The following is a 23654-nucleotide window of genomic DNA, read 5'->3' as shown; positions in this document are numbered from 1 at the left end:
ATTCTCAAAAAAAGAAAATCTGGTATCTTGCAAATATAAATTAAGTAACCAGTTATCGGTTGCAACTTGAGGTCTGAACTGAAGCACGAGTGCTTCAACAACAAACATGTTGTCTTCGGTGAGCCACACTTTTCAACAGAGCTTGCTCCAACTTTCATTATATTGGGGATTCCTATATTTAACAAGCCAAGCATTTCCACATTTATTTAGTATCAAATGCATGCCCCCCATTTGTTTTGTTAATTAGTATGTTTATGCTTAGCATTGGCCCTTGAAAACAAAAGCAAGCATTGGCCCAAGAAAAGGAAAGAAAACAAAAGTAAGCATAGACAACGGTGATTGTGATCGACTGCTTCCTTCCATTCCAAAGAATCTGCAGCTTTCCGCTTGGAGAGAAAAGTTGGTATTTCTTAGACGACTGACGACTCAACAGTGTTGAACACCCTTTTCTTTTAAGCAATCTTTGGCTATTTGACTAACACTAAACTAAGTGATGAGAGCCCCAAAGTGAATCTATTTAGTTGTAAGAAGTTAGGTGCTCGAGTTAGTAAAAAGTTAGGTGTATAACCTCTCCTGCTGACGCTGATTAGAGTGAATCTCAATCTATTCTTGGTGACCAAATTGGAGGCGTTGTGACATGATTCCTTTCCCTTACGCTTAAAAAACTTTTAAGGAAATCGTGTGATCTCGATAGAAAAAATAAAATTATCAACTGACTTGCTAAATACAAAGATATAGATGCAGTACTATTTGGTCTAGCGGTATTAGTCTCCCATTTGTAAGTGAGAGATCGTCGTTGTAGCATTTCAGTTGTTTGCTTGATAACAAAAAAAATAAACTAAACAAATAGATAGATACAACAATGTATTTTTCCAATTTTTTTTCTTTAAGCGAAAATTATAAATAATATTAGACCCCAAAATGACATGCCATTCAAGGACAACATTTTAGCTTTTCAAACTAGCATATCCTTTGTGAAACTGACCCAGAATGAGTGAATCCATATAGGAGAGCATTCAACCACATGATTTTAGGCTTGTATGGTTTGGTATTTTCCGAAAATTGGAAAATAACCTAACCAACTAGTTTCCAATTTTCAATGATTGTGCTAGCTCGTTTTCTAATTTTTTCTCCTTTTCTGTGTGTTTTATGCACAAGAAAGTCATATTTCAGTGGGTTATTATATCTTTAGAAACAAAATTCTTTTTCTAATGTCATTATCTGATTGTTACCTGCGTCTTATACTCTTATATAAGTTGTTAAGCCATAACTTTTTTCGGCTGTTGATCTATTATACTTGGCATTTTGTTCAAAAAAATATATTATAAATCTATTATACTCCCAGAGACCATGATAACACACGTGGGGGGCCAAAGCCTACCTCTTGTTCTTCTTCTGGTTTCTGGTTTCTTCTGCCAGTTGAAAGTACCTAAAGTCAGCTAGCAAATCATCATCACCCTATTATTATTATTACTTTCTTTTTTAACTTTTAATATCCCCCAGAACACACAAAACAGACCCAGCTTTGTTTCCCGGAGAAGAATACAAAGCGGAAAGTGACCCAAACCCCATCTTTTGACCGCTCCCCTTGATTTCCTTTTCATAAAAATTAGAGACCAAACCCCCCAAAATCTCAATTCTACATTGACCCCTAATCACATTTTTCACATATATAATAATATTGTCCAGTAGTCCTTGGCTCGGGTACCCCCTCCTATTCTATTCTGTGTCATTAATTGCAGCGCAAGGACGACAGTGTTTCTGAATTCCAGATAACGCATTCTCTATACCATATGGAATGATTTGTATCCTTGTCTGGTTTTCCGGGAAGAATTTATTAATTTCTTTCAGGAATTTGGCCCAGTTGACTTTCTCGGGAAAACCCAACTCCAGTCCTGCCAACCTGTTTCATATATATGGGCTGCCACTCTTTTCATATATTCCCAGTCTCACCCATCTCCTCCTTCCTCAACTGTTTCTCCTTTCTGGTATTTCTTCTTTGCTTCAAAACCCTTCATTTGTTTATTACTTGTTCAATGTTGACGTGATTGATCACCCCTGTTTCGGGTATTTGAATTTATACCCGATTGTGTTGAAAGAATCTGTATTTGGGTTTGTTAAGGTCCGCCAAACCCAATTGTTGAAAGAATTGCACTGTCAGAGATGACTGTTGAGAATCAAGACCTGAAAAAGAAGGTTTCTTTTTCTTTGCTTCATTCTCATTCTTGTTTTTTTGATTAATCCCGATTTTGTATTCCTTCTATAAATCTGTTGTTTTTTCTTTTCTTGTCTTTTGTTGCCCTTTGGTCCAGTCTTTTATTCACAAGATTTTCACCATGAAAGACAGAGAAGTAATTGGCTCATCTGATTTTCCTGGTGAGTCTCTATTTGCATTCCATTACTTGTTTCCATTGGAGAAAATCTAGAGGCAGATAATGTGCTCTGCCTTTGGCTCCTCAGAGGTGATATTCTTTGCTATTGGAGACTCTGTTTACATGTTACTGTCTTACTTTTATGATCTGCAGATAGCAGAATATCATTCCATGTTCTTTTCTTTTTGAAGAATGTGATTTTGCTTCTCTTTTTGAATGGCTAAGTTAGGGTATTCTCATTTATCCTCTTTTGGTAGGAAAGCGATGATAAGTTGGTCCAACTGGCTTAGACATTTGGGTCTAAAATGTGTCCTGTCATGTCTAATCATATTAGACAGTTGCGTTTACCATGTCTTTGTTTGCAAGAAAGATATTGATCATGGCAATTTGATCTGGAATATATTCTTGTTTGAACTATAATTATTATTATTTTTTTCCAAAAGAATTCTTGTTTGCACTTTAACTAGTGCAAGAAAGGAAGCAAGCATAGAACATGTCCACCTCTAATGAGATTTGGATTGTATCCCCTTTCTTTATGCTCCTATAAATCCTGTGCTATATGTTAAATGGTTCAGTTTGTGGCTGTGTTTTCTGGGCTAGCTGTTCAACCTCTGAAAATTGTTTTCTCTTGCTTCACCTATATTATAGTATTAAGGATCTTAGCATGAAAATTACCCTGCTTTTATCTTCTTTCAGAAATACAATCTGATCCGGTGCTTGACAGTCAATCAATAAGTGGCACAGGTGGTCAAATGCCTGTTGGTCGAGATGTTCAGTCCTTTCGGTAATCATTATTTGATATTTTTCTTCCTGTTTCTATTTCAAGTTGCCTTATTTGTTACATTATATGCCACAACTTTTAATATATCCCTTTCGGGTTTGTCTTCAGAGTGTTTGTAGCAACCTGGAATGTAGGAGGGAAATCTCCCCATAGTAGCCTTAACCTGGACGATTTTCTTCAGGTTAATAATCCGGCAGACATATATGTTTTGGGGTATGGTCTCTCTTTTTCTTATTTTTCGGCTTCTCCTCTGACTTTTCCTGTTTAAATTTAAAGTATCATTTTGTTTATCTTTGTGAGCTGATACTTCTTTCCTTACTGATAAAATTCCCTTGGATGTATGTATCATCTTTAAGTTAATATTTCTTTTTCCTACGGTGTCGTCTTGCAAATCATTCTTTCAATAATGAAGTGCATGCTTGACAATCTATTCAAAGGAAACTGTACAGTCTGTTTATTTGGGCTACTTTTTTTTTTTTTTTTTTGAAACCCTTTTATGTTAGATAGAACCTAGATGTAGTGCTCTTATTGTTGTAGTTTCTACTTTGTCATATAAGCTTTGTACTATGGAGAGAAGAAATTCTATCGTCATATGTTTTAATTACTTCTGTAACAAATATTGATTAATTAATTTATTAATATTTTTGCTGTATAACCATCAGTTTTCAGGAAATTGTTCCTTTAAATGCTGGAAACGTGTTAGTTCTAGAAGATAATGAACCTGCTGCAAAATGGCTTGCTTTAATCAATCAGTCGCTGAATAAATCAACAAATGGATCTTCAAGACTTACAGCGAGCCTTGGTGGTTCATTGTTTTTCTCAAAACCGTCCCTCAAAAAGGTCAGCAAGTCTTTTCGAACAGAGAGCAAGAGAAAGCTGAAGAGTTGCAACTGCACTTATGAACTAGAAAGGAAGCATAGTAAAGATTTCTGTTTTCGATGCCAACAACCAAATATAAATGAAGATGATTTGTCTTCTGAACCAGATGAAGAGGGATCTAATGGCTTTGATATCTCAGAAATGTCCATTTCTTCTACTACCAGCCAGATGAAGTATAGCCTTGTAGCAAGTAAGCAAATGGTAGGCATTTTTGTTACTCTTTGGGCAAGGAAGGAGTGTGTACAATATGTTAGTCACTTGAGAATCTCCTGCATTAGTCGTGGCATCATGGGCTGTCTTGGAAACAAGGTATTCCTAAATTTACAATACTAGAGTTAAGCATGTGCCAGTTATATATGTTTGAAATATATAATCAGAATTTGTACTGCACCCTTGTATATTTATGATCTTGGTTCACTTGTTGCAGGGTTGTATTTCGGTCAGCTTTCTATTCCATCAGACAACCTTTTGTTTCGTCTGCAGTCACTTGGCATCCGGAGAGAAAGAGGGGGATGAGCTTAGGAGAAATATGGATGTCTTAGAGATTCTTAAGAATACACAGTTTCCTAAGATTTGCAGAACAGCTTATAGTAGGGTTCCAGATAAAATCCTAGACCATGAGTGAGTATATTTGAAACTTATTATTAAAGAATCACACTTGCTTTATATTCTATTTCTATAATGCATCAGGTTTTCTCACATTTATGGTCACTTATTTTCTGAATAATCCTTTATGTAATGGCTCTAGCCAGGTCATATGGTTAGGGGACTTGAACTACCGCATTGCATTGAGCTACTCTGAAACCCGGAAACTTTTAGTCGACAATGACTGGGATACGCTTCTTGATAAAGATCAGGTATTTGACTTTAGCACAATAGAATAAGATAATAATTTTGGACTGCTTATATACCATATTGCTCAATGCGATTAGATATAAAATATTAGGCTCACAGAAAGAATAAAAGGCTTGATGGTGCTTGATGATTGTTTCAAATAATGGAAACTCAACCCAGGCTGTCTTTTTTCTATTATACATCCACTTTCATTCCAGTTATCTATCATAAATGACAAATGGAAATGTTTGCTTTCACTATCAGCACCAAATTCTAAATTTTTTTTGTTTGAAATGAACACTTGCATTTCCGTTATTTTAACAGGTTATATGTTTTCAAAAAAAAAGAAAGAAAAGGTTATATAATTTACCAACTTTGCTACCTGAAAACTGTGTCACACTTGAATATTATCTCTTTTCTCTGATGTAACCAGCGTCAACTTTCCGCTTTCCTTACGTTTTGCACTCATTAGTGTTTATGTGCTGTTATAGCTCAAGATTGAAAGAGAAGCAGGGAGAGTATTCAAAGGATGGAAAGAAGGAAAAATTTACTTTGCGCCGACTTACAAATACTTCTACAACTCGGACACTTATTTTGGCGAGATGAAAACATCAAAGAAGAAAAGGAGAACACCAGCTTGGTATGCTGCTTAGAAGAATATACTTATGGAACTCAATCTTAACATTTAACATATCATCTGACTAGTTCGAATATGCAGGTGTGATAGAATACTATGGCATGGAAATGGGATTAGACAACTATCATACATACGTGGAGAGTCCCGTTTTTCTGACCACCGGCCAGTTTGTGCTACATTTATTGTGGATGTCGTGGTTAATGAGTATGGATTGAAGAAGGAAATACCTAGCTCTAATATGAAAGTTGAGATTGAAGAGCTTTTACCAACAGATAATAGATACTTGAGAAACTTGTAAGCTAAAAAAAAAATCCGGTTACTATTCTGACTAATTTTTTTACAGTCACATTTTGATGGTAATGAGTTGCGAGGCCATCTTATCTTGTTGATACGTTGCTAAACAGGAAAAAATTTCAAATCAAATATACAGATAGGCTAAAATTTATAGTTGTATCTTTGGTCATCGGATCATTTTATGTAGTTGGCCCGTCTAATACGATTGTCTAATAGTTTCTTGTACTAATGATTTCCAAGTGTTCAATCTTTGTTTGCTGACTGTCGTTAATATCCTCAGGTACTAAACTTGCTAAGCAGAACCATGGAAAGGTTGAAACAATCCCCAGTTTTGCTGATGATATGAGATGAAGTAGGTTTTATGATGTAGAGCCTTTCTCGAAGTGTAAATAATTTTGTTTAGAAATGGTTAGAATACAACTTTTCTGATTCTTTCCAGCAAGTTGATGATCAAGATGAATAGACGACAAGCTCATTGTGCGAATGTACCAGTCTTAGATCTTGTCATCTATCAAAGTGTGTACTTATAATGTCAGATACTCGGTTGTTCTTGGCCAAAATTGGTTCTTGAGATGATGGTGGGTGACATGGCCCACATTTGGATCTTATGAAAACATTTAGCTACCAGTATTTAGTATTTACTATTGATGTAAGATCTTGTCATCTATCAACACTATCTTCAGAACTGCTCGGAGCTCCACCCCCTCGAGTGGTCGGAATATTCATGTCTAAAACGGAGGTACAAGCAGTTACTAGATCAAACCTCGGTAGTGAAAATCATCTCAGTGAGTCCAACTTGCTGCAACCAAGGTTGGTGCAGGTAAAGGAGAGATGCAAATGGAGTTGATAAATTCCTTCGTTTTCTAATACTAACAAGAGCATCAGTTTCAAACTCTGACATTCAAATTGGCATGACATTGGTAATGTAACCTTTAGTTTTTAAGTCGAGTGTGTCAAGTATTTTAGGCATATCTATGTCATTCACCAAATCTCAGTATCCCATTGTGGTAATTGTAAACTAAACACTGGAGAATCCAAAGTTTGCCAACCAATTAACAGTAAATAAATCACGTGCCTGATCACATAACTGCTCTCCAAAACCAAAATAAATTCAAATTCTCTGTTGGATTTGGCTTTGGAACTTGGAAGGAGCTCGAATAGTCAAAGATGTACCACATGACATTCTGCATCTAATCTCCATCTAATATAAACTGAAGAGCTGAATATTAACAAATAAGAAGGTTATGAAAAATGGTACTATTCACTTGCATGTATAAATAACCTTAACTACTCATCATTGGAGACCAAGCATAAGCAAGAAGACATCCTCTGAGTCAGCAAAACCATGAAATCTTCCTGGTTCAAATCATTGATGAAGCTTATTATTGCTGTTTTATTCATGCAGTCACTCTGCGCTAGTTACACAGCCCTAGCAAGACTCCACCCACCAGTATCTTCTTTAGCTTCAACAATGTCTCCACCCGCTCAAGGTCTCCTACATACAAACTCAGACGGGAAAAAGCCGGTCACTCACGAGCCAGCTGTAGTTGATAGCCTTCGAAGAATACCTCCCAGCATTCCAAATCCTACGCAGAACAAGTAATTTTCATTACCCTTAATTTCTCTGCTCAACTATCTTAGGGGTTTTAATTGTAATAAGGATTTATGTGACAGGTTGAGGCCGGGGAGAAGGGGCTGAACTGCTGAAGTATCACAGTTACATCATCAAGTACTTCAAACCTGTTGTTGCTTTGTTTAGTAGTTTGTTTGAGAACCAGAGTGTTCTACTGTTAGGATTAGTAGGTTCTGGAAATTGTTAAGAACTCAGAGAATGTATGTAGGAGAGGATATGGTTATAAACTTATGATGTATGTAAGAGAGGATTTAAAGAGAAAAATTCAGCAACAATACTATTATGCAAAGACCAATTTGATATAAAAAAGTATCAATGTGATACCCAAACAATGATTTTACAGTCATTGAGATATATACGACTAATTTTGTGAATGAACCATTTGTTTGTTGACATGACAAGTACATGGGTCGTAAAATAAAATGCAAAATGGACACTTTAATTAAAAGTTAATGTTAATCCAAGGGACAAAAAAGGGTGTTTTCTTGTGCAACATTTTGGTTGGCTTTATAAAAAAATAGAAGAAGAGAAAAACGTACGTTTTAGTTGGACTTTGCTTCATTATCAAAGCAATAACATTAGGAGAAATTCTTCTGTGGGGGCAAACGCACCACATCATCCATACGACCACCCAATGAGAGACCAACACCTGTTATTTGTTTTTTCTCAGTTGAACATAGAGACTCGAAAGAGACTCACCCCAGACCGTTTTCGGTAAAGACGACCTCCATCCAAACTTCGGTCTGCCCCAAATTCTAGGGTTTCTAGGGTTCTTCGATGGTGATCTTGATTGAAAGTTTTTCCGCCTAAATTTTCCTTCAACATAATTGGGATCATGATCGAAGAATCCCACAGTCTGTCTAATTGGGTCTCCCTTCATCGACAAGAAGCACGTAAAGTATCCTGGTATGCTTCCGCACTTTGGTATGAAACAGCATAAGGTTTTAAAATCTGATTTTCTGGAAATTTTTGTTTTCAATTCAAAACATGTCTATGATTTCTATAAAGCACAAGAACCCTAGATGCATGCCGGAAGAAACTTACCTTCAGTTGCATGATTTTGTGTTTTGGATTGGAATGATGCCTGTGTAAAATTGAATGAAGTTTCTATGTGTCTGCAATTGATATAAACATGTTGTATGATTCATGCTTATCTGCTGCTTAGCCTTTTATATATAATGCATTGCTTTGATTAATTAAGATTGTGTCTTTTGAGAATTGAGTTTTGATCTTCATATTAGTTGTTTGCTGGGCTTAAGTTAGATGCAGTCAAACTATAATACACAGAAGGAGAGTTGGTCTGTGAATGAATTGATTTCAATTTGTGTTCAAGAAGAGGATAGAATTAAGAAAGGGAAGAGCATTGGAGTGAATCTTGTCAGCAAGACTCAGTTTAAAAAGAAATTCGGCTATAGGTCAAATCAATTTGGTGCTTCATCTTCTAAAGTTTCTCAGGGAACTTCTCAGGGATCTAACAATTTAAAATTTTTTAAGAGTGGATCTGTAAAGTGTTTCTTCTGCCGAAAGCCTGTCATGTCAAAAAGATTGCAAGGGTTTTAAAGACTGGCTTGTTAAGAAAGGTAATATTTTTCAAAACAAATCTGTTTTTCATTTAGAAAATAACAGTGTTAGTGTGTCTTCTAGTTCTTGGTGGGTTGACACTGCTTCACCTATACATGTCATTACCTCTATGCAAGGATATCTAAGAAATCGGATCCCAAATAAGGATGAAGCTAGGATTAGCTCAGGGAATGGAAACAGAGTAGCAGTTAAAGCAATTGAAGTAGTTAGGCTAGTTTTTCCTAGTGGCTTTACTTTAGATCTGGAGAATGTGTACTGCATACCTTCTATGCAGAGAAATTTAGTTTCAGGATCTCGTTTTGTGAAAACTCATGGTTATTATTTTGTTGGAGATAATAAAAGTCTCGATTTCTTCCATTTTTCTGATTTTATTGGTAATGCATCTCTTGTTGATGGTTATTGGCATTTAAACTGTAGAAATTCACTTGAGGAATTTTTGACAGAAAAGATTATAGGACATAAGAGACCTAGACACAATGAGAATTCAGCTTTTCTTTGGCATAAAAGGTTGGGACATATCTCAAAAGAGAGGTTAAAAATACTTGTGAGAGAGGACATTCTACCTTCTTTAGATATTACTGATTTTGACGTCTGCATTGAGTGTCTTAAGGGTAAAACGACCAAGTCTAGTAAAAAGGGGTCTCTTAGGAGCCCAAGAACTATTAGAATTAATCCACACTGACATGAGTGACATCTGTGGTCCTTTTCCTCTTCTGACTCTTTGTAAAAATCAGTAATAACCTTTATTGATGATTTTTCGAGGTTCTGCCTGTATTTCTTATTTCTGAAAAGTCACAGGCTTTAGACCTCTTTAAAATTTTTAAGGCTGAGGCAGAGAAACAATTAAGTAAAGTCATTAAAGTTGTTTGATCAGATAGGGGAGGTGAGTATTATGGTAGGCATACAGATGCTGGACAGAATATGGGACCTTTTGCTCTTTATCTTCAAGAATGTGGAACAGAACGTTGATCAACATGGTTAGAAGTATGATTAGTAAGTCGGGACACTTACCAAGATTCTTGTGGTTTGGGGGGGGGGGGGGGAAGGCATTGAGGACTGCTATCTATATATGCAATAGGACCTCTAGATTACATGCTGGTTTATAGAAATCTTGATACTGACTTGGAAGTAGTTGGATACAGTGATTTAGATTATAAGGGTTGTGTGGATGATCTTAAGTCAACCTCAGGGTATATTTTATGCTGGCCGGAGGGGCAATATCTTGGAAGAGTGTGAAACAGTCTCTAACTTTGCAAGCTGAATATGTTGCTGTCCATGAAGCTATAGGGCAAGCACTCACTTTGGCTCAGAAACTTTGTTGCATAGATTGGGGTGGTAGACTCTATCGAGAGACCGATTAGGTTGTATTGTGATAATATTGACGTCAAGTACTATGCCGCAAGGGAAAGCGTAAGAGATGATGAGATTTATGTTTTTAAGATCCGTACTCAAGATCAGTTGGCAGATCCACTTACAAAACCCTTAGGAGTTAGTACTTTCCAGAATAATGTTACAAATATGGGTATCTTACCAAGTTTTGATGTCTTAGGTTAGTGGGAGAGTTCAATCCTGCATTGCAGTAGACTTAATATCTGTATTTTAATTATTCAAATATCTGACTAAAGTAGTATTATTGAATCAGTTTTCTGCATTTTTCCTCTTGCTCGAGTAAAAGTTGTTATTTTAGTTCATTAGCATTAGTTACAGAATTTCAATGTATACTTGTATGTATTTTTAGTGTTTGAAGTAGCAGATTCCTTAGCTATTGAGAATCTATTAAGTTTGGATCAGTTTACTTGCACTATGTTTAGCAAGTTAATGTTTCATATGCCTTAAGTTTACTCCTGTGTTCTGTAAGATATTGGATTGTAGTCGCAGGTGCTAATTCTTGGTTAAGTGTAGATTTGCTGTGGTTCAATATAATGGGGATTACAGAATGGCTGAGTTTTGGAATGGTTTTGATGGTGCTGGATGTTTTTGTGCAGACTTCAGTTTTGCTATATCTGATGCAGTAGCTTTTCTTGTTGTTTGAATATTGATAGTCCAAGTGGGAAATTGTAAGACTGAATGTGGACTTTCTACCTTCTTTAGATTTTACTGATTTTGATGTCTGCATTGAGTGTCTTAAGGGTAAAACGACCAAGTCTAGTAAAAAGGTTCTGTTAGGAGCCCAAGAACTATTAAAATTAATCCACACTGACATGAGTGACATCTGTGGTCCTTTTCCTCTTCTGACTCTTTGCAAAATCAGTATTTTATTACCTTTATTGATGATTTTTCGAGGTTCTGCATGTATTTCTTATTTCTGAAAAGTCACAGGCTTTAGACGTCTTTAAAATTTTTATGGATGAGGCAGAGAAACAATTAAGTAAAGTCATTAAAGTTGTTAGATCAGATAGGGGAGGTGAGTATTATGGTACGCATACAGATGCTGGACAGAATATGGGACCTTTTGCTCTTTATCTTTAAGAATGTGGAACAGAACATTGATCAACATGGTTAGAAGTATGATTAGTAAGTTGGGATACTTCCAAGATTCTTGTGTTTTGGGGGGGGGGGGGGGAGGGGGAAGCATTGAGGACTGCTATCTATATATGCAATAGGACCTCTAGTAAGTCAGTCAACAATAGTACACCTTTGAGATATGGTTCGGCAGAAAACCCAGTTTAAATCACCTTCATGTGTGGGGATGTAAGGCAGAGGCAAGGATTTATAATCCGAAGGCAGGAAAGCTTGATCCTAGAACCTCGATTGTTTTCTTTGTAGGATACTTGACCAAATCTAAGGGGTTAGATTCTACAGCCCACATCACCATACTAGAATTCTGGAGACCAATAGAGATAGACCTAGATATGGAAGCCGGCAGAAATAGTGTGAGTGACATTGATGAATGGTTTGGGTATAATGAAGTAGAGAATAATGTGTCTGGTGAGTTGAATGAAGAAAAGGTATGTAGATTAAGAAAGTCAATCTATGGTTTAAAAACAGGCTTCGTGACATGGTATATTAAGTTTGATTATGTGATTACTTCATTTGGCTTTGCTTAAAATAGACTAGATGAGTGCATATATATGAAGGTCAGTGGGAGTAGATTCATATTTCTAGTGTTGTGTGTCGATATTTAAAGGATTACATGCTGGTTTATAGGAATCTTGATACTGAATTGGAAGTAGTTGGATACAGTGATTTAGATTATAAGGGTTGTGTGGATGATCTTAAGTCAACCTCAGGGTATATTTTTATGCTGGCCGGAGGGGCAATATCTTGGAAGAGTGTGAAACAGTCTAACTTTGCAAGCTGAATATGTTGCTGTCCATGAAGCTATAGGGCAAGCACTCACTTTGGCTCAGAAACTTTGTTGCATAGATTGTAGTTTTTCCTCTTGCTCGAGTAAAAGTTGTTATTTCAGTTCATTAGCATTATTTGCAGAATTTCAATGTATACTTGTATGTATTTTCAGTATTTGAAGTTGCAGATTCCTTAGGTATTGAGAATCTATTAAGTTTGGATCAGTTTACTTGCACTATGTTTAGCAAGTTAATGTTTCATATGCCTTAAGTTTACTCCTGTGTTCTGTAAGAAATTGGATTGTAGTCGCAGGGTGCTAATTCTTGGTTAAGTGTAGATTTGCTGTGGTTCAATATAATGGGGATTACAGAATGACTGAGTTTTGGAATGATTTTGATGGTGCTGGATGTTTTTGTGCGTACTTCAGTTTTGCTACATCTGATGCAGCAGCTTTTCTTGTTGTTTGAATATTGATAGTCCAAGTGGGAAATTGTAAGACCTTAATGTGGACTTTCTACCTTCTTTAGATTTTACTGATTTTGACGTCTGCATTGAGTGTCATTGAGTGTCTTAAGGGTAAAACGACCAAATCTAGTAAAAAGGGGTCTGTAGGAGCCCATGAACTATTAGAATTAATCCACACTGACATGAGTGACATCTGTGGTCCTTTTCCTCTTCTGACTCTTTGCAAAAATCAGTATTTTATTACCTTTATTGATGTTTTTTTCGAGGTTCTCCATGTATTTCTTATTTCTGTAAAGTCACAGGCTGTAGTCGTCTTTAAATTTTTTAAGGCTGAGGCAGAGAAACAATTTAGTAAAGTCAATAAAGTTGTTAGATCAGATAAGGGAGATTTAGCCCATACGTACTATCTCAAATAGCCTACGTTAGCCCATAGAAGAAGAGAAACTCAAATTGGGCTTTAAGGGGTTATTTTTATCAGAGAACCCCGGTCCCTTTAGAATTGAGAAGGAAGGAAAAGAGAAATTAGGCGTGTATTTGGAGTTGGGGAGATGAGGACAGCGGCGGCAAGATTAGGGTTAGGTTTAGCGGCGCCAAGTGCAAAGCAGAAAATTAGCCTGAGAAGATCCAGTACTACTTTAGCGGCCGCAACAGCAGATGTATCGAATAGGAAGCACATGAAATCGGAATCGGAAATGGAATTGGAATTGAACAAAGGCAAGAGCTTATACTTATGTTTCAATGAGTTTAGTAGATGCGGTGGTAAACGTTTCGTGAATCAAGTTGTTCGCTCGATCAGAATGGGTAGTGATGATGATGATGATGAGGAGGAGTACTTGCGGGAGGCAGCTTATAAGAGGTTCGAGGATGGCTGGAACTTTTCCTGTCGCTTCGGCTCCCAAATTCTTTTCCCTTTCAGCGCGCGTGGTTGTGTTGGTGGTGTTACACATATTAGATCGCTTGATACGTCGGCCCGGCCGCTCAAGTATTCCTCCCGGACGAAACTAACCTTCTCCCGTCCTAAGAATAGGCCAGTGCTGGGGGAGCTCAACCGCAAACTCTACTGTATCGACACCAACCCCGAAAGGATTGAGGGGGTTGATCCTCAAGCTCGCCCTTTTGAGGTTTTAGATCCCGAAAACGACCTCAAGTGGCGGTCTCTGGATGCTCCTCCCTTTATTGAGAGAGACACGTGTCGCTTCTTTGCCTCATTTTTGGAGGGGAGCAACAAAATCTTAGGTTGGGCGTGCAAGCAGCCTGGAGGTTATATGGGTAAGCTGCCTGCTGGAGAACAAGCGTGGGGGCCGCCTGAGCACCCTGGAGTGTTTTGCTTTGATGCAACCAAGCCTGAAAATGGATGGACCGAGTCATCTTTCAGTTTGGGTAACACCCTTCCCTCTCTTGGCTACCAAATTAGGACTCCTATCTTCATCCAAAACCATCATCCCAATCTTGGTGCTTTCCACCTATTGTTTAACTATGATCCTATCGATGACCCTCTCCGTGTATCCGCCTTTTTCATGTCAGACAATTGTGATAATTTTCATCGCCTCACATCCACACCTCTCAAGCTGCCAGATTTGTGTTATGAATATAACGAATTCAGAGAACCACATTCCGACACTATCTGTACTGATTTCAAATTTGTCCATCTCGGAGCTCAAAAAGTCTGCCTTGTTTTGAACAAATTCTTCTGTGATGGTCATTTTCAAGATAGAAACACGGGGAAGATTCTTCTCATAACATTTGAATATGACATTATTGCTACTACTGTCAAGGACTACTGCTTCAAATCAACAGTCCAGATCCAAACCCGATTGCTGAGGACCCGCCGCTTTCGATACCATTCCAGGAAGCTGCGTAAACCAGATGATACACGCACCAAAAGTTTTTGCATGACTGGTGCATTTCTGCTCTAACAATCTGTAAGTTTGGTTTATCAGTACTAGTCCCTACATTTTCCTTAATATTTATTTCCTAACAGTTTCCATGCTCATCATTATCTGCATGTGCGTCTTCAATATTAACTTTATCGAATAGGATCTATGACATTGCTTTCTTTGTGTGTTAACATCTAGTGGAAGTTCTAAAATTATATCAAGCTCAACTGACTTGGGTGGTTTGAGGATGGAAGTGTGTATATAGTATATACATGTTTGTAGGCATGCAGATGTAATGCACTTCTTTGGTATTAGCGAGTTCAGTCTTTTACCCAGATTAGAAATGAGATCTGCATTTGGTTACTAAATGAGATTATCCAACATCTCAAGCTTAAATGGCTGTCACTAAACCTGCGCCTTTCTCTTGATAGTTAGGTTGTTGGTGGGGGAATGCTATCTCGAAATTAAGCTTATACTATGTGGAAGGGGGTAGTACCTCAAAAGCTTGTTTATGGTTTGGGAGTGATACCTCAATACATGTCCTTTCTGTTTTTCGCTGCGGGACCTTGTGAAATGCCAAGTATTTTTTTTTTTTTTTTTTTTTTTTGGGTACAGTTTGCAATGAAACTTTAACTATAAATTGGAGTACTTCATGTTCTTCTTGCAAGTTGATCTTTATGTTTTCTCATTTGCTGTCACAAAAAGGGCTAAATTACAATCTTAGCACCCACAGCTTGTGTCGAATTTCACTTGGGTTCCCCTAGCTTTTATTTTGTGAATCGTTGTAAGCTTTTCAGTTTACGTAAAGCCTAAGAAACTTATCATAGTTGTTGCCTGCTCGAATGACTGAAGTAACCAAAATGTGGTCTTCACTCTTCACTTTGCCTTGATTGCATTTCTAAATTGTCTACATCAGATGGATACGATTGACAAAGTCGAAATTACAACTGATGGAGAAATTGGGTTTAACTACGGAAACCTCCATGTAATTTGCAAGGAAAATGTTAGAACTTGCTAAGTAGTCCTGAAGATGAATGGATTCAATGTTTACTAGCCCCATTTTGTGAGATTTGATGAACTATTCATTCTTTTCTTATCTGATTATAATCGGTTTGATGTGGATTGTGATTTATCTTGTTCTACATAACAGGAAAAAAGTATCAAAGGAACTTCTGCCGAGGATGATGACCAGGAAGTATGAAGATCTTGTTTGGGATTTCACAAGTTGTTTTTGGTGGCCTGCGAACCAACCGGCTGGGGTTTATCTCTTAGGAAAAGCTACTGTACCAATATTTGTGTAAGATATGTTGTGTATTGGACTTTATTAGGAGGGCCGAACTGGTTAATTTATCTTGTATCCTATGGGTAGGAATGACCATCCCGAGGGATATTAACACATGAATGGTGGGATAATAACACGAGTGGTGGTCGGTTTAATGCTATTTAATATATTTGTTGTACTGTTAATGAGTTTTTTTTTTTTTTTTGTTAAAATTTGTACTGTTAATGAGTTGATGAACAAGTTTGCGGTTAGATCTCTTCTGTGTTCTCTTCCGTCTTCACAAAATTCATATACTTGTGTCACTGGTGCTGTTGTTTTTGCATTTGTCTAATGCAGTAATATGTCTGCTCATTTCTAAATCACAGCTAGACTGGGAATGACTCGTTATGCTTATGAAAGACCTTTAGTCACTAAGACGGAGCATGAAATCTGGGACTACGTTGATGTCTTCGTACGACAAATCCTCTGCTTCGCAATCCAGTGCATGCTTTGCAGACTGTCTCTCTGTATGTATAGGTAAAAATAGCAGCAAAATAAATACTCAAGAACAAGATGTGTGGTGGAGGCCTGAGTTTTCGAGTCGAGGATAAGAAGGAATTCCACCAATCTCAACTCCACTATCAGAGACTTCTTTTTGCGGCTTGCTATACCATGAATACAAAGTAGCATTATTGTTACCTCTTTCATGTTTGGATGTATCTATATCAATCTCCTAGATTTGTTTTGGGGATTTTAACGAAATAGGAGAATTTAATTAAAAAGAATGATTCCCGATTTCTTAGGACTCTTTCCACTATTTATTGTATTGTTATGTTACTAAACTTTATTTGTTATTAAAATTTTGAAAATTACTTCCGAGAGCAATAAAAATGTGATTATATTAGAAAGTGGCTCGAGAACCCCATTTTCGTTTTTGGCCTAAAGCCCTGCAATCTCAGGATCGGCTCTGCATCTAAGTTCCACACGCATCGTTAGTATAAATTACATGATCCAAATGTATTAGTAGATATTTCAAGACGAGAAAGGAAACCATAATCTTTCTCAAAAAGATAAAAAGTGAGAAAGTGTTTGTTGTTTATCAAGCCCTAGTTTTATATAAGATCTTGTAGTCCTCGATTTTGCTATACTCCTCCTAAACACTTATAATTTCTTTAGTATAGGTAACGACATCATAAAAGGATTTATATTGGAACCAGCTTATATGCTTTGTTGACCATTATATTTTTGAAGTATATATATATATACACACAGAGATTTTCTCAGGTGCGGAGGTCCGCATTTATTCTTACGGTACGGATTTCTACTTTACACTCATTTTTCAATCGAATTTTCACATCTCCACCGTCTAGTATTTAGATACTAATGTATAGATCATCTCTGTAAAATTTCAGCCAATTTGGTTATCATTAATGCACTCAAACTCGATTAAACCAATAAATGAACATAATTCTATCGAACTTGAACCATTCATGTTTATAATAGAAAAACACAGTTTTGAGTGCCCTAATCGAAAGTCCCTCTTTTTTGTGTTTTCTGGGTTTTTACGGTTAGTCTCCGGCGAGGGTGTTTCATGATTTCGGTGGGTTTCTTCAGCGTTTTGGTAGGTTCTGGGAGCTTGATGTGAAGTTGAAATGGTCCTTGGAGGAGTTACATATCTATTTGGACCGAGGCAGGGACCTGGTGCGCTTAGCTGGAGAGGATCAGAGGTGATTGATGTCGTTTCAGCGAAGAATGAGGCAACAGTTGGGCAGGTTGGAGGTCCTGCAGGTTGACTCCGACCAGGAGAGTTCTTGAGTTGGTACTTGAGATCGATGGAAGGTAGTCTCGATCTCCTTTGATGTTATATGGCTGCTGTGTTGATTTTTGGATTGATTGGGTGTATTTTTAGTGTTGCAAGTCGATAACTTGGTGATTTGGAGTTTACGGGGAGACTATGGCGAAATTCCGGCAAGTCGCCGAAATCTGACAAGTATTTCTGGCAAGTTTTCGGTTTAGGAAAATCTGCCATATTTAGAAAGTTTCTATTTATGGAAACTTCCATTCTTGGAAACCCTTTAGGGTGCCCTTAGTAAATTTTGGTGTGAAGATGGGTTGAAAAGAAATGTTGGAATTGTTGGTTCTGGTTATTGGCATGCATGAGCATAGGGGACCATAAAATAATTTTTTTTGGTAATATGAATACTATCCATAGTAACCCTAGAATCTAGACCAAATTGCTATGTGGTGATTTTGGAAGTAAATTGCTTAGTGTGTTAAAGGCATGGAGATGATTTGTGACTTCGATTTCAGGTTAAGGTTTGGTTTGAAACCGAATAAGTTTTAGATGCGAAGTTAGTAGAAAATGATTCTTAATATCTATTGGTCAACCGTGGGTCAAACTTGGTCAACCCAGGAAACCTCGTCAAAAGAAGAAGTCGAATCGTTAGTGATTATTATCGAGTCCGGTTTGACCAACTTGTTCTTCTGTTTATCGTCAGACGTGGGTTTGGCTAGAGAGTGTGAATAGTTGGAGGCAGCGCTCGAGGAGTATTCCGAGCATTGGAAGACTTAGGCCTAATACTGTGAGTAGACTTTGGTTTTAAATATTATGCATGCGAATGGTTTATTGTTGATAAATTCCTTTTGGTTGGAGCATGAGATGTCATTTTAATTTGACAATTTTTTTTATTGTTGGAGAATAACCGAAAATGAGAGTTTCGGTGATTATATATTGATATATGGATATTTATGAGAATAGTATGTATATAAATGCTAGCTAGCCATACGTGCTTTTTCGTCATAATGAGGTAAAATTCTATTATGGCGCGACGTGAGCGTTAGACGCGATCGTCGTAGCCCTATATAAATATAAGAATTTATATAGGGAATATGCACGTATACATATACACCGTCTTTTCTGCATAATGAGGTAAAATTCTATTATAGCGCGACGTGAGTATTAGACGCAAGCGTCGTAGCCTTGTACGAATTTTTATTTTGCATATTTCTTTTCTTAGAATTCATACAAGGAATATGACGGGTGTAAATACATACATTTATGAATATATAGTTTGGCTTGAGAGGCCCGATATTTATGAGATAAGTTTTATCGCTTGAGGCATGCATTTGAGTTCCTTGAAAATTAAATTTGGGAAAGCATAAAGATTTGTTTCCTCTTAAACTTTATTTTTGTCCACTCACTCTAACGTTTTCAATTGCTTCTCCCCTGGGCCCTTCAATTTTAAATGCCTAGTATGCATGATAACTTAGTTGAGATCGGGCGTACGTGGAGACGAGGCATAGTCCATTTTAGAGCTTCCGCCTATTTGTACATTTTTGTTTATTTCCTTCAAGATTAGAGTTGCTCTGAACCTATGATTGTTGTTGTGGGATTATATCTAGTTTAATCATTTTTTTTTTGGAGGCGTTGTGAATTTGGGGAGCATGAAGGCTCCAGGTGTTTAAGGTCGGTTTTGAAATTTTAGAAGTGTTTGCAGGTGCTTTTAAGAAGGGTTGTGCATTTTCAAAAGAGGTTATGCCGAATTTTAGGTAAAATTTCGTTTGGAGGTGGTCCCCGCAGGGTTTACTTCAGATTTCAGGGTGAAATTCGGGATGGGTCTTGTCAATTATATGGGAAGAAAATCGTGGTCAATGAAGAGTACTCTGCTAGGGTTTGCCCCTGGCGGCTCCTTGGCTATTTTGGTAAGAGGATTGAGGTCTCTTAATCTTCTTGGCTATTCTAATGACATCGTCGGCGGTGGAGCAATTTGCTGGCCTCAAAATAAAGCAAACGAAGGCCGACCTTCGTCTTATGTGTTTCTCGATCTGGTGGAGGTTCGGAGTTTCGGTTGTCGTTGGAAGGAGGCATTGATATTTCGGCTTGGTGACACTAGTCACTTGGCCTTAGATCAAGGGTGGCGTTCAGGTGTTGGTGGTCAGGTTTCCACTGGTTTCTCCGATGGTGATGTTACCGATGTCGTCTCAGTTGGTGACTCCAATAGCGTGTTCACGTGCAACTTGGGTTTGCTCTGAATGAAAGATATTATCCATCCAGGGGCTTTTGTCTTTGGACTGGAGATTGGCTGAGTTGTTTTTTCGACAGGGTTAGGCGGTGTTTGGGTAGTTGGTCCGGCGTGTTACAATGGTGGCCGGGTCTCTGACCTAGGTGATGTGGAGAGGTTGGGCCGAGTCAATCATAGATCTCTTGCATAGACGACGACTATGGGTGGCGAGTGGTTGTTGTTTCAGGCTGCTAGGGTTCCTATGGTGGGTCTAAAGATGTCAAAAATCAGAGCTCAGTCGGCGAGCATTGGTGTCCTTAGTACATGGCATTGGGCCTTGTTTTGGGCCTTGTGCTAGGCTATGGTTTGGGTTTAGGTTTGAGCTTGGGCTCCATGTCTTGCTAAGTTGGATTCGATGAGGTGTGTTGGGTGTTCGGGCTCTGGGTATGAAACTGATATTTCTGGTTTGGGTTTCGTCTCTGTTGGGCTATGGTGTTGGCTTTGAGGTTAACACCTCAAAATAGTTTGGTTCTTGGTTATGAAACTTCAATAAGTCAGATGATTTTGAAAGTTTGGAATTGTTGATCATGGTGTCTATTCTAGAGGTTACAATATTAAGATGACTTATGTCACATGTGTTGTTATGCATAGCTCCTCATTTACATTGTCATTGCGGGTGTGATATGTTTATGTTGTCCTCCTACAGTTGGTTGATCAATAAAATGATGTAGCGTCCTTCTTCAAAAGAAAAAAAGAAGAAGAAGATAATTATAGGGAATATGGTGTTCAAAAACAATCAAAGTTTTGTCTAAAGTGAAGAAAATATAAGATTAAAAGCTTACAAATTGCTCTTAATTATTTAGGTCTGGTAAAAACCATTAAAAAATGTAACTTTTGAGCTCATGAAATTTAGATTTTAGCCACTTTTGTATATTGTAACTTAGTGATGTAATTTTTGAAAAGAAGCGTCCTTAGTAAATATTATCAGTCCCTTTTTGTTACGTTTTTAGTTTTAGCTTGTACCAATTTTTACTTATATAGTGTCAGAAATTGCTATCGATACCCTAAAGACCCGTTTACAAGATAACCTGACACAATAACCCATACAATTATGAGGCCCAAATAAATATAAGTAGTCAAGCCCAACACATTATCCATTTCACGAATTGTGATCTTAAAAGAGGGGAAGATCCAATGTCATCTGCCACATTCGAATAGTACGCAAACGACGTCGTGGCTGCTTGACAGCCTCCTTTGTTTCTTGTTTAGGGGCACATTTCTCCTCTGAGCATGGGAATAAGAATGGTGATAAAAACCGAAGTAGGAGAAAACTTGAAAAAACCGACCCGGCCCAATCCATTTTTGTTCGCGGCGGGCCGGACCGTCATATGCGTTAGGCCCGTTTCCACATGTTTGAGTCAACCTTAAAGTTTGACTAACTCTATTTTTTCACCGGTAACGTCAAAATTATAGAGATTTGGTTTTTTTTTTTCCTTCTCTCACTTCTGCCAATCTCTCTCACTATCTGTTACAGGTTTGGTTTGACTAATTTGTTGGTGAAATAATGATTGGGAAATTTGGGTGCTAACATGGAGATTAGTTGTAGCCTTGTGGGGTGCTAATAAACTCATTGACACATTTGAGAACTAATAACATGATAAAGAGACGAAAATCATCGAGTGAGTCCATACTAGTAAAATCCAGTACTTCTGATCTTTTTTCCCTGTTCTTCTTAACCTAGTTCTTCGAGTGCATACCAAGAACACATTAATACCAACATGATCTACTGAAGTGACTGCTCTATGGTGGCAATAGTTTCCTGGTTGGACATCCATATCAATAGCTGAGAGGATCAGGGTTCATACTTGGTTGATATAAAGTAATCGGTGCCATATGGATGTCTCGGGTGAATAGATTAAGACATTGGTTGGCTTGAAGAAATCATAAAAGTCATAATCTTTAGTGAAAGATGATAATACAATTCGAAATCGACTCTTCAAAACGTGTCTAAGCAGTGGCCGTAAGAAATAATGCAGACTTCTCCACATTTTACAGATGCAGTTTTGAAGGGTACCAAGACACTCTATATGCACATTCTCTAAGGCAATTCTACAAAGAATGTGACATATACGGAACCGTGGACTTCATCTTCGGCAATGCTGCTGCTGTCTTCCAGAGTTGCAACTTGTACGCCCGAAAGCCCATGCCGAACCAGAAAAACGCATTCACAGCACAGGGACGAACTGACCCGAACCAAAACACGGGAATCTCAATCCACAACTGCACTATTGAAGCTGCACCAGACTTGGCAATGGACTTGAACTCAACCCTAAATTTTTGGGAAGGCCTTGGAAGGTGTACTCTAGGACTGTGATCATGCAGTCTTATATTGGCCCTCTGATTAGTTCTGTTGGGTGGTTGGAATGGAATGGGACTGTTGGATTGGACACACTATATTATGGTGAGTTTGAGAATCACGGACCTGGAGCTAATACTAGTAGAAGAGTGCAATGGCCTGGTTACAGTCTCATGAATGCTACACAAGCTCTCAATTTTACAGTGCTCAACTTCACATTGGGGGACACTTGGTTGCCTTACACAGACATACCCTTCTTTGCAGGACTAATTGAAAATTAACTGAAGAAAATATTTTGATTCGTTTCTTGTTTTTTTTTTTAATTTTTTTTATAAATATCCTAGTAATTTGTTAATTAGTTGTATTTAGTGGAAGTATGAAACCTTCTAATTAAGGATTTGTTCTTCTTGAATTTCTTTCATTTGAAACTCTGTATTTAGCTTCTTCTTTTTCTTTTCTTTGTTCTTCATATAATTAAGATATTTGTAACCATCACTCTAGTAAAATGTATCATTTATTTAATTTGTCCAGTAATTATAACTCGTATTTCATATATGTGATTTTATTGACAATTGTCCAAAACAATCAGTAAAACTGTCAAAGTATAGTAAGCAAAACAGAACAATAATGATCATATATGATCAAAAAGAAAAGGAAATTGAAAACAAATAAACAATACATGTTCATGCATGAAGACCTCAAAATAGTGTTTGTACGTGATCATAGTTTGGACTTGTATGGAACACTCGCATCGGAGATCCACTTGGATCCCAGAAGAAATGAGTGCACGGTGAATTTGCTGGCCACTTTGCTGGTGATTGTTTTCAAGCCCTTCCACTTAACTCTATTCTTTGTCACAGAACCAGGTCCGAAATTCTGATACTCGGAGTAGAAAATGGTGTCAGGTGCCGTTGTGCCTACCCATGGCAACCATCCATCTGGGTGAATCAAGCTTCCCATGAATGTCTGCATGTACACAGTTGTGGAGTAGTTCTTCCAAGGCCTCCCGAGGTAAGTCTTGACCGAAGACAAGTCCCCGAAAGGCGAAATGGTGCAGTTTTGAAATGAGATTCCTGTGTTTTGGTTAGGGTCGATTTTGCCTTGTGCCGTGATTGTGTTCTGCTGGCCAGTCATTGGTACCCTGGGGAACACCTTACAGTTCTGGAGGACTACTGCTGAGTTTCCAAAAATGAAATCAACTGTTCCGTAGATGTCGCACTCTCGGTAGAATTGGCGATTGGCATGAACGTAGAGCGAGTCCTGGAACGCATCGATGCGGCATCTGTAGAACACCGTCTGGTCAGCACTCGACATTAGTGCTACCGCCTGGTGCTTGGCTGCTCCAGCTGTGTTACGAAATCCAATGTCTCTAGCAACGAATCCCTTCCCAAATAC

At 37.8% G+C, this 23654-nt stretch overlaps 3 protein-coding genes and 1 pseudogene across 4 annotated transcripts in view; 3 read left to right on the top strand and 1 right to left on the bottom strand.

Annotated features, from left to right (window-relative positions):
* The first annotated feature begins 1763 nt into the window (after nt 1-1763).
* LOC101292927 (type I inositol 1,4,5-trisphosphate 5-phosphatase CVP2-like) lies at nt 1764-6124 on the top strand. The gene is made up of 10 exons (XM_004306395.1): nt 1764-2196; nt 2313-2376; nt 3069-3156; nt 3262-3366; nt 3816-4341; nt 4460-4653; nt 4781-4889; nt 5358-5506; nt 5585-5797; nt 6078-6124. Exons 1-10 carry the CDS (start codon nt 2164-2166, stop codon nt 6082-6084), a joined length of 1488 nt encoding a protein of 495 aa, XP_004306443.1. The 5' UTR covers nt 1764-2163; the 3' UTR covers nt 6085-6124.
* A 5523-nt stretch (nt 6125-11647) lies between these two features.
* Nucleotides 11648-16106, top strand: LOC101292446. 2 transcript variants are annotated; one of them, XM_004306394.1, is made up of 3 exons: nt 13301-13478; nt 13561-14686; nt 15792-16106. In XM_004306394.1, the coding sequence occupies exon 2, from the start codon at nt 13562-13564 to the stop codon at nt 14678-14680; it is 1119 nt and encodes a 372-aa protein (XP_004306442.1). In that variant the 5' UTR covers nt 13301-13478; nt 13561; the 3' UTR covers nt 14681-14686; nt 15792-16106. The 2 variants fall into 2 exon arrangements, with proteins under 2 accessions (XP_004306441.1, XP_004306442.1); XM_004306393.1 differs by having other exon boundaries at nt 11648-14686.
* A 3408-nt stretch (nt 16107-19514) lies between these two features.
* Nucleotides 19515-22540, top strand: LOC101298751 (annotated as a pseudogene).
* A 439-nt stretch (nt 22541-22979) lies between these two features.
* Nucleotides 22980-23654, bottom strand: part of LOC101298465 (probable pectinesterase/pectinesterase inhibitor 46-like) — a 1682-nt gene continuing 1007 nt past the window's right edge. The window contains exon 2 of the mRNA XM_004308133.1: nt 22980-23648. Within this exon, the coding sequence (XP_004308181.1) occupies nt 22980-23648 (669 nt within the window). The remainder of the gene's footprint in view (nt 23649-23654) is intronic.

Source organism: Fragaria vesca, linkage group LG7 (assembly GCF_000184155.1).
Source record: "Fragaria vesca subsp. vesca linkage group LG7, FraVesHawaii_1.0, whole genome shotgun sequence".
NCBI lineage: Eukaryota > Viridiplantae > Streptophyta > Magnoliopsida > Rosales > Rosaceae > Fragaria > Fragaria vesca.
This window is presented reverse-complemented; position numbering and strand designations above follow the sequence as displayed.

What these genes read in the sequence shown, in the direction of transcription:
- LOC101292446 (XM_004306393.1), top strand. Translation starts at nt 13,313, where the DNA reads ATGAGGACAGCGGCGGCAAGATTAGGGTTAGGTTTAGCGGCGCCAAGT.
- LOC101292927 (XM_004306395.1), top strand. Translation starts at nt 2,164, where the DNA reads ATGACTGTTGAGAATCAAGACCTGAAAAAGAAG. An exon ending in TGGGCTGTCTTGGAAACAAG is followed by an intron (nt 4,342 to 4,459) that starts GTATTCCTAAAT and finishes CACTTGTTGCAG; the next exon opens with GGTTGTATTTCGGTCAGCTT. An exon ending in AAAAGGAGAACACCAGCTTG is followed by an intron (nt 5,507 to 5,584) that starts GTATGCTGCTTA and finishes TCGAATATGCAG; the next exon opens with GTGTGATAGAATACTATGGC.